The 10867-nt window shown below is 34.4% G+C and overlaps 1 protein-coding gene and 1 long non-coding RNA gene across 2 annotated transcripts; one reads left to right on the top strand and one right to left on the bottom strand.

Moving 5' to 3' along the window:
• Nucleotides 1–1462: 1462 nt before the first annotated feature.
• LOC118071130 (uncharacterized) lies at nt 1463–6906 on the bottom strand. The gene is made up of 4 exons (XR_004690854.1): nt 6767–6906; nt 2375–2546; nt 1721–1975; nt 1463–1620 (listed from the first exon to the last, which is right to left on the bottom strand). It is a non-coding gene; the product is annotated as an uncharacterized lncRNA (long non-coding RNA).
• LOC118071129 (uncharacterized) lies at nt 5656–10057 on the top strand. The gene is made up of 2 exons (XM_035090105.1): nt 5656–6686; nt 6789–10057. The coding sequence occupies exon 2, from the start codon at nt 6795–6797 to the stop codon at nt 8475–8477; it is 1683 nt and encodes a 560-aa protein (XP_034945996.1). The 5' UTR covers nt 5656–6686; nt 6789–6794; the 3' UTR covers nt 8478–10057.
• Nucleotides 10058–10867: the final 810 nt, after the last annotated feature.

The raw sequence follows: 10867 nt of genomic DNA, 5'->3' as shown, positions 1-10867 counted from the left end.
TAAAATCATTTGGCTATTCAAGCAATAAAATAAATTCTTTGAGTACTTCATGATCGTAATTAGTATGTTCCATAGCTGTATATTGCTAAATATTCTTTTATAGAAATAAACTTATTTTTCTGATAATTATAATTATTTGTTGTTCAGGTAGCAAATAATTGCAACAAATGATTATTTACAATTTTATTTGAATAAAAATTTAATTTCATAATTTATAGGCTATTACTATTTAAAAAATGAGAAAATTATTATTTTTAATCCTACATGAATATGAATATCTCCATATATGTATATTTCCTGTGCTCATTATCAGGATAGAATGTATGATTGGTGATTAATTTCTACCTGAGCTGAACAGAAAATAGCTATAATGACACTGTTCTCGGCAATTTGAAACGAATTGATCTAAGGAATGAGTAGAAAGTCTGGTTTGTCACTGGATTTTTCTCCATTCCCTTTCTCTTACGATGGTCTTTCAGTATTCGATTAAGAATACTTAACTGTAAAATTTTACAAGCGCTGATGCACTTGTTACATTTTTATCGAGGTATTTCACATGAAATAAATTCGTTAAAATAGCGGAATCTATTGAATAGAATAGTTTATATTCAATGCAAATAGTATTGGCTAAGCTTTTATTTAAAGCATCAATATTTTTCTTCGCTTCAATCACTTTCAGAACGTTGTCGCCATCTCGTTTTACTCTCTGATGACCATCACTGCAACCGGACGGAACATTGCTGCTTTATGCCTTGGTGAATGTACTAGTTGATCTAAGAGTAGACTGAAAATTAATTCACTTTCCGAGAAACTAAAATAGGAATCACATCAACTGATGCTCGATAGAAACTGCTCTTGAACACCAAGAGGTCAAGTTGAATCCAAAAGATGGATAGAATTCATGGTGGTCGATGTTGCAATGCTTCTTATCCATAAAAAGATGAACCTGTTTGAATTCTTGACGGCTTTACCCTGTAAGGATTATCTACTATACTTCCTCTTCTTTATTTCTAAATTTGTACGGTTGAGAGTTAATAAATATTAATTATTTTTCAGTTGAACTCTATAAACAAGTTACTTTTTGTTAATTTTGAATAACATTATAATTATAAATACTCGGCTTTGTTGATGTATTCGTTAATATTTCATAATAAAACAATAGAAGACCAATACACAATAAAATATATATTCCAGGTAGATTGTACGGTAAATATAAACATGATCATGCCTCTCTATCTTCAATAGGCAACATTGTGAGTCGTCATGACCCCGTGTCTATCTATAGAGACACTAGTACGTGATAGAAAAGCGGATAGCTCTTGTCGGAAGTTCCGTTGCTCCCGTTGCTCTTGCAAAGAAAAATTTTAGCACGTTATATATTTTATTGTAATCTTTGCAATGCGATTTTTCATGCTTGAAAAAATAAAATATAACAACAAACGATTCTGGTATTTTTATTTTTATAAATAATAAAATAATGATTTTATTACAACTTGTGCGACCCTTATTCAGCTTTCGTGCTCGCGGCAAAATCTTCAGGGAGGTACTACTTCCCAGGCATTTGTGTCTCCCGTTATTCTAATCGACACTGCTTGGTACGCATCCACATTACTTACAAGTCTACAATAAAATAATTGCAATCAAGATACATGTCCAAGTATTATTAATGATTTGTAAAGAATATTTATAGCATAATATTTATAATCTTTTTGATACGTACCAGGTGTTTAAGATATTCTTCTCTGTGATAAACATCAGCCGCATGTTTGATAACTTGGCATAAATAAGGGAAATAATTACTAAGAAAAATGTCTAGTCACAGGTGCAATCAACAACTTGGTCCTTTATGGAGATTTCAAATTATTATATCGTTTAAAGTTCTCTTTAATCGAATAGAAATAACGTGAAATGTATATCCATGTGAATGTGGTAAGATTGTATCCATGTATAAGTCAGAGGAAAGATAGGCGTGCCTCTACGCATTAAATACTAGAGATTGGAATGCTAAATATGCGTATAAATTGTTGGAGTGAAAATTCCTAGTTTTTTAAACTTTTACATACTTGTTGAAGCCAATGTAAGACAACGGAAGAAAATTGTCATGGTTAATGGGGCCAAAATTTATGTTTAAATTGAAATTATTCTTTTTGTTAAAAAAACTGAGCAATTGAAAAGAAAAAAAAGGAATTTTCCCATTTTTTCACTTTTTAATGTAAAAGTTTCGCGAGAAAGAAATCATAAACTAAACACTCATTAAATTTCTAATATTTGATATTATTATACACTCGCTGAACTTCAACATTATAGTACGAAATTTATGGAAGTTGATGGCGCTAAAATATATATCATAGTCTAGAAGAATCTGTTATATTACCTATTATAATGCTCTTTTTATTGTGAGGGTTTTAAATAAATTGATAGGCAGCTTGCATGCGGAAGTGGACTTCTCAGAAATAGAAACTCTTGGGTTCATCGTCGTAAAAGAGCTCGTCAGTCTCTTGTTAATCTAGCACTTTCCTGATCTTTATAGTCATGCTCATATATATCTAAAGACATAAAAAAGAATATTAATTATTAAGCTAAACTAAGTATAAATATTCATTTAAGGTATTTTTAGTTGCCATTAATAAACATTTTACTCCTAAGATGTATATTAATTCTCAAGATATATAACCGCGGAATTTCTCTGAATGTTTACAGCACGTATGCTGACTATGAGTAGGAAATTCGAGCGAAATTAATTCTTGTGGTATTACAGTCAAGATAGGCAAGATGTAGGGAAAAGAGAAGAAATGGAGAAGGAAATATTGTCACGCTCGGACACCGCGATGCACACGATTCCATTTGACGATTACAGCAGAGTTTCCTGTCTCAAAGCAGTACTGCATCAAGGGAGAATGGCGATGAGGTTACAGAAAGAAGTACTTGTGATGAAGAAATGGGAGAGTTAAAGATCTCACCGTCGAGCCAAACTCGTCAATGCGAGAAAAGAGAGACAGAGACTCAATTTTAAAAGATGGAGCAAAAGAGCAGATTACTTGTCGAGGAGATATACTTGGTATACAAGAGAGTTGATGGATTCCAAGTAATTAACATGGCGGTGACCTACTGACCCACTCGATGGAAATATTCGTTTGCGAATCGTATTCATCATCTATAGCAATGATCAGTATACCAAATCGATATCTCTATTGCAATACTATAAAAGTACTTTGTCTAAAAACAAAAGAAAATATCATTAAACATATTCTGTAATTATTTGAAATATATAATCAAAACATACATCATTGAGCTATTCTTTGAGAAAGCTATCACGCATGAATATTACTTTCATAATCTTTATTACATCATCTTTTCACGCTGCTTCATCGTCATAAATAGAATAAGACGATGATGATGATGATGGTGATGGAGACATCCAATTGTTCTTCAAATTACATCGTGAAATGTAAAAATTCATGTTTCATTTTTTCTTAGTAGGAAGAGATATGCATCACCAGCGTGAGAAAACTCAAAAAAATATTGTGACCTTTTGCAAAGGAATCTCAAACGTCTAAAATAATTCCGGATTCTTATGACAACTCATTAGAATTAGAAAATATCCATTCTGAAGGAATGAGTGTCGACTACCACAAAATAATACATTCTTTTAATGTATTTTCCTTCCTACATAATGTTCTTATTCTTGTCTTGGCTATCAATTTTTTTCCGTTAATGTAACAATTATCCGTTAAATGAAATAATGGTATACTGCTACAGACAATATAATGAAAGGTGATAAAAAGTTTAATGCGAGTTTATAAATTGAATATAAATTATATGATTGGCATACTTACGGGTTGAGATATACGATCATCATCCAAGTGTAATGTCTTCAAGACATGTAAATTTTTGGTACCAGAAATATTCCCACGGATAATTTAAAATTTTTTACTTTATTTTACTCATCTTTTCCGTTCGTTTGTTCCACTGACATGAAAAATCCATACATTTCCGGCAACATATCGGATTATGTTTTCTAACAATAAACTGTTCTTTCATATTCCACGTCAAGCATTATAATTTGAATATCTATTTTATATTTTATTATCTTTATTATTATTTTGCCTCAATATTTATTCTTATTTTATTAACAGCTTTTTATTTATTCTCCGATCCGTTGCAATTTATTTTTGGGACCTTTCTCGACTTTGAAACTTATCTTCAAACTCCAAACTTCTTGAGTTATAAAATCAAACCGGTCTTCTTGCAGACTATAAATGCCAGCTACAACATATCCTTAACAATTCTGACGCTATTCTCTCTGTAATTTGGCAAATAAATTTCAGATGTTTGTCCGAATTCAAGTATAAAAATTCCTGAGAGCTTGTACAAGGATTTTGGCAATTAATAGACTTTGGCCAATATCTCCTATGTAAAAAATATTATCTTTTCACAAAGCACTTAATAAAAATAACAAACATTTCTGCACCTAGTCATGAGAATCACACGACATTGGTTCTCAACGGTCAGGGTCTACGATCACGCGACCCTGATTTCCCTATATGTAACTCTGGCACGCATAAGATAAATCTTTGTAGGTATGGTTCCACTTCATTACATTAGTGCTGACCTGTAAGCTTTGATTTTTTGTTAATTTAATTTGCATCGAGTTACATAAATGCATATGTAAAAAATCACCTAGATGGAATTTAAGCCTATGCAATAAGAGAATGGCTGTTTTGAGTATCAAGTATCAACATTCTCCTTAGTCTAGGTTGTAATTGTACTTTAGCCTTTACCCACCATTAGTATGATTTTAAAATGTACCCTTAAACGGGTTATCATATTTTCCATCAAGTTTGCTCCATATTCATTTGTTATTTTCTACAATTCTTCAGCGTCTTTCCCAAGTTTTTCATCTTTGAATTCTTTTTCCCCTCAAGTAACCTCTGACTCATTAAATGTCTGGTACCTTTGTGTCTCACAAAGAGGATATCCGACCGCGGATTCATTGTGTGTGTTTGTTATGAAGCCTACGTATTATTATTAAACAAATCACGTAGATGGTTGGGAGGCTTTTCAAGGTCCTTTTCTATTCAATTTTATGAGACTGATACAAATTAAGTAGTAGGCAGGAGGTAGATAATACAAATGTTTTGGTAAAAAATTTAATTTCTGTTTGTACCACATATAATACGCCTTTCTTTACTTTTCACCAGTTAATTTTTTGCTTTTAAAATAATGGGGCCTTTCATTCCAAAATTTCATCATCTCACTGATTTTTTACTTGATCCATTTTTTCTAATGAAGTGGCCTTCGTCATGCTTGAATTATTCAAACTAAAACGTTTCATTTCTATTGTGTTCAGCTACAGGTTTTTGACTAGGGCAATATAAAATCCTAGGAAAAATATATTCTACCTGTGACTGTGAACTGGTCATCGGTCGAAGAGACTTCTTGGGGAATGTTGGCAAGTCGCATATAGTCGTAGAGCATACGTCGTATAGTACGCGGGCACAGGTATACATAGAATCTATAAGTCCGTGGGTGGGAATGAGAGGTAAGAGTAGATTGTACTAAGTAAGTTAGAAAGAGATAAAGAAAAAAAGAAGAGAGAAGGGGAGACACCGAAGCATGTTAGCCGGTTCCACCTATACTGTAGCTGAGCTGTTTTCCTCATCGGTTCCCGTCAAGTTCTCCAAAGTCTCCGCAGTCTGGCACCAACCGTCAACATAGCAAGACCTTGTGCGTGTGTTACTTGATTTTTATCGTGTGTGCAAATTTAAAGGTGCCAAAGTTTGTTATTGAAGCGTTGGCATTTAAATAACTCACATAAAGAAATCCGTGTTCTGGGGTTTTTAAATTATTTTTACGTAATTTAAAAATTGTTTGACGGCTCGTGGGAACAACCAAGAATTACCGGGTAGATTAAGAGTGCACGAGACTTGACTCTACGGGCAACCTTTCAAAACTGAATGGTCGCATTTTAATTGATGAGTTTAGTGAAGGGAATAGATAGAGATCATAGGAAAATTATTATGGAAAAGCATGTGTGAATTGTCGAGACCTAAGAAGAGGAAGAATATATAAGAAAATAATATCAGGAGCCGCACCTTTAGATTCCTTGGTCGACTTGGAGCCAAGTGAGAGGTGTGCTTTCGTGAGCTGTAACAAGGAAGAGAGTAGAAAAGAAAAGAAAGGAGATACCTCCTGAGAGAGTAGGAGGAGAAGGAGGACGAATTCCAAGGGGGCACGTATGTACAGCTCCGACGCCACTGGTTAGCCGCATACCAAGCGAGCGAGAGGTCTTGTGGGAAAAGGGGAGAAAAAGGAATGAGGAGAGAAGGACGTGTAGTGTGGGGAGTCACGCTGTAAGCTACACAGAATAAGTGGAGGGATCACCGCCGCGAGTGGGACAGTAACTCGTCACGAGGAAGTGAGTGAGACAGAAACTCTCTCAGGTAAGAGAGGCTTGGTGGCGAAGAAGGCAGCCATAATGGCCTAACGCGATCTCCGTGAGGCAGCTACAGCTGCTGCAAAATCGTGATCGGTACGAGAATATCCTGTAGAGTGATTTTGCAACAAGATTGAGTCACATCTAGTGCTATTAATCTGCCAGAAGGTCCTTTCTTACGCAGCTGTGCAGGTTTTCGACATCTGAAGTATTTTTTTCTTCTGTCAGACCATTTAAATCTTAAGCTCAGGTGCGTGTGACAACATGATTTTATGTAAAACTATAGTCAAGTATTATTAATAACTGTGTCAAATTTGAATTTATTCTTACCTATAATCCTTTTATAATCCAGGAAACAATGAGGGGTTCAAATCAAGACACTGCGACTCCTTATTGTCGTTGTCGAGTCCTTTATCTTGGCAGTTCAGTTCCTCATGCAAGCAAAGAAGGGCTTCTTGGAGTGCAAGAGCCCTTACGTGAGCTATATCCGGAACAAGGTGCACTTGGAGCACGTGGTATTGATTCCTGGTTAAGTGTGTGGAGCAATGGTTTACTTTTGGAGAATGTTGATGAACATCGGAAGAAAGTTACAAGGTTTTTTCCTATCGAATCATTACATTATTGTGCAGCAGTGCGACATGTGAAGGGAGGTAGTGGTGATTCTTCAACTACTAGATTTTTACCGCTTGATTCGCCGTTTGCTAGGAATCCTAGCGCTAATCATCCACCTCTCTTTGCGGCTGTATTACGTCGTACAACCGGGATTAAAGTTCTGGAGTGCCACGCCTTCATCTGTAAGCGTGACATGGCAGCCAACGCCCTGGTAAGATGCTGCTTTCATGCGTATGCAGATAGTAGTTATGCCAAAGGTCTTGACCCCTCAATGGCAACCATCACAAACAGTGAACCACCAGCAAGTTCACATCACGCCAATGGAACGAACGGTAATGGCAGTCTATATCACACACTTGGTGGTTCAAGTACTACCTTAGACAATAATAGTCCTCTGGGAACTAGATTGGACACTGCATCTAATGATGATATCAGTCTTTATAATGGTGATGAAAATCATAAAGTATGGGCAAAGGGCAGAGATGAAGTTGATGCCGTATATCAAGAGCAAGGAACTATGAGAAGCACTCGAGGATCACGACCGAGACAATTAATAGCTCCTCCACCTCCGCCTCCACCTCCACCACCGCCATCTCAACCTCTTCTTACAGAAGAATCCACATCTTCAACTAGAAGAAAAGCAAATAAAAAATTAAAAAAATTAAAAAATCGTACCGCACATGAAGAACCTATGCAGATTACTCATCATCCTCATCAAATACATCCTCAAGCTATTTATACAAATGGTCATGGCCATCATACTCTTGGACATCCAATCAGACAACAGCATTATCACTCGCATCAAATGCCACCAACTAGTAGGTCTGTCGCAGGTACTCTTGCTAGACCAGCTCCAGTGCTTTTAGTACCAGCAGCAACTCTTCCGCGGAAAGCTCATCATCATCCCAGAGGTATACGACCGATACCAGCAGCAGCACCAATAGTTCCGGTTTATGCTCCTTTACCAGTAGTGCCACCGCCACCAGCTGCACTTTATCAGCCTACTTATGGCACTTCAGGTAATCGAGGAAGACGACATCAGGAGGTTGATTCTTCTACTTTGGGTGTAAACAGAAGACTTGCAGCTTCACATGCAGATTTAACAGCATCTCCTGAAAATACGAATACTGACAATCAAGATAATGATTCACGTTACGGAACTGGAATATATAGACGCAAAGGTCATTTAAATGAACGAGCTTTTTCCTACAGTATCAGAGCAGAGCACCGTAGTAGAAGTCATGGAAGTCTTGCATCACTAGGGTTCACGTCTCAGAACGGATCAGCTCTGCCTAAAGAAGAAAAGAAAGACCGGGAGATTGCACAAATGGTTGCTGGCTTGAATCTTGATGATGGCCATGATAAAACATCCTATAATCGAGCTAATCATCATCCACCTCAGCCCCTACCGAGACCACGACCTCGTTAAACTGTTGCGGTTCATTGAGTTATTGGAAACGGGAAGATGTGGTAAAATCAATCAATACATACGTACAGTGACAATGATTGATTTATTACAGATGGAAATTGATATTCAAGGTTTTTAATCATCATCGATATTATCTGGATATTAAATAGATATTGATTATCTATTGCCACTGATCGACGAAATTGATACAGGGCATAAAAAATCAATGAGATACATTGCTCATTGCTCATTAGTCGTACATTGACTTCTTCATTTTATGACGATAGATACTCATTTCAACAAGAAAATTAAAGAATAATCTTCTGTATGTTGTTTTCAAGCTAATTGAGCGGATGGGAACAATATAATTGTAGTCACGCTGTCATGTTATACACCTAATGCTCGAGGATGTTGACTTTACGAAGCGCAACAGAGTTGCACAGAAAATTAAACAAAATGTATAGGATCTTATAAAAATTTTTAATATAAATCTTACTTCGAACTATTACGTTTTATATATAACATGTGAAACTATTGAATAAATTATATCGGGCCAAATGGCCTGAGTGTACATACACGTGATTACAAGTGGTGTAAAGATGTATGGTATGCAAAAGGTAAGAGTCAGTTACAATTATACTGTTTAACGCTAATCAGTTATCCAGTCTATTTATAGAAATGAGCTCTGAGTAAATAAAATTATTTTTTAACCACACTGATAATACGTATGGCTGGTGGTTGGAGCCAATCTTTTGTGCAGGAGTCAATAAAGCATGACGTAATAATGAAGGCTTTGGTGAACATCAGCAAGAAGAAAATTTAATATCAAGTTTTTATGTCACATATCATAAAATAAAACGAAAAGGATGCGATTACATCATCTTCACAGATAATAGAAATGATGACAACCAGATGCAATTTTGTTATTCATGGTTATATTGTCGATGAGTTTCGAGGTCAATGTGTAGCTTCTTCACTCTCTGAATCCTTATCATTATCATGCAAAATAATAAAACGTTTCCCAGTGCCCGCATAAACTAAATTTTATAACGGGAAAAATTTTTGTACGCTGAGAATTTTCATTGCTCGCATATTGAGCTCGTCGACTGAAAAATAATCTACAATTTTCATAATAAACAACTGTTAAATCTATACTTATACTATAGATTACATACTTGAATTTTTTTCAATATATTTACCAAATGAATGAGTCAGTGCAAAAAAGATTATATTGTTACTATAAATAAAATGGCGCCATTTATTTTTAATTTCTCTTGGAATCATGATAATTGATATTACTTAATTATTAACTCTTTAATAATGTATTTATAAATTTTTATCTTTCAAATTATCTATTTTAATTGGATACACGTAATTAACTTGACATTCAGGGACAATGTTTGAAATCGTGTTTACATAAAAATATTAAAAGTGATAAAAAATATTTAGTGTACAATGTCATAGTTTGTCGCTTAGTCAATGGAAATCTAATATGAATACTCATCAGTGTTAGAAAATTAAAAACATTTTTTAAGTATTTAAAAAAAATTGTCCCAGAATTCTTATCAGCAACCATAGGATTTTAGTGAGTTAACAGTAAGTCAAGAGCATAATCAATAATATTGAAAGTGACTGGTAACACTTTGGCTTGATTCTGATGTTGGATGGATGACACTTGATGTCTTACTTTCTAAGTCTTTAATATAATATGCGTATATTACGTAATAATACTCGACCATATGTATATGTATTTAATCAGAAGTGTAGTTTATCAAATTGCATATCAATGTAACATAATAATCATTAAATTAAAATTAGTTAACTCACCTAGGATCCTCCAATATGCATAATGCACAGTCATGAGCATAAACAAAAATAATAGCAGACGGAAAGTGCCGTATGTTAAATATAATCTGTAACATTTAAAAAGAACTATTTTAGCATAATTATACGTACATAAGTATTATTGTAAAATGTCCAATATGGTTACGAAAAGTAAACTCATTAAAAAAGAGTGTGCGCACCAATATGAATGTGCCATCGAAGTTATGTGAAGTAAGTTCGCGTAAATATGTGCGTTGGACCGTCACATGTGTGTGAATGATCTAATAAATACATGTAGTTTCTTAATTAAATCATTGATCTGTAAAATATGCAAGAATTGAGAGGGAAAAATGAGGTCAATGACCAATGACATTTATATTCATTCGCAACTTGTGCTACGTTTCTGTACGCCATCATCTTATATTTATATAAAAAAATAAATTTATAATATAAAATAATTGACGTGTGTAAGATTTTTCTTGTACACGATAATAATTGCAAATAATAAATAAATGAAACTAATTAATATAACTTATAGTGTTCCATTTATTTTTTTTATTATCATTATATTTTTTTATTATTCTGAA

This window comes from Chelonus insularis, unplaced genomic scaffold (assembly GCF_013357705.1).
Source record: "Chelonus insularis isolate UGA/USDA-ARS -01 unplaced genomic scaffold, ASM1335770v1 contig_75_pilon, whole genome shotgun sequence".
NCBI classification, from domain to species: Eukaryota; Metazoa; Arthropoda; class Insecta; order Hymenoptera; family Braconidae; genus Chelonus; species Chelonus insularis.
This window is presented reverse-complemented; position numbering and strand designations above follow the sequence as displayed.

Bases quoted from the DNA above. Each gene is read 5' to 3' on its own strand.
- LOC118071129 (XM_035090105.1), top strand. From the start codon at position 6,795: ATGAGGGGTTCAAATCAAGACACTGCGACTCCTTATTGTCGTTGTCGA.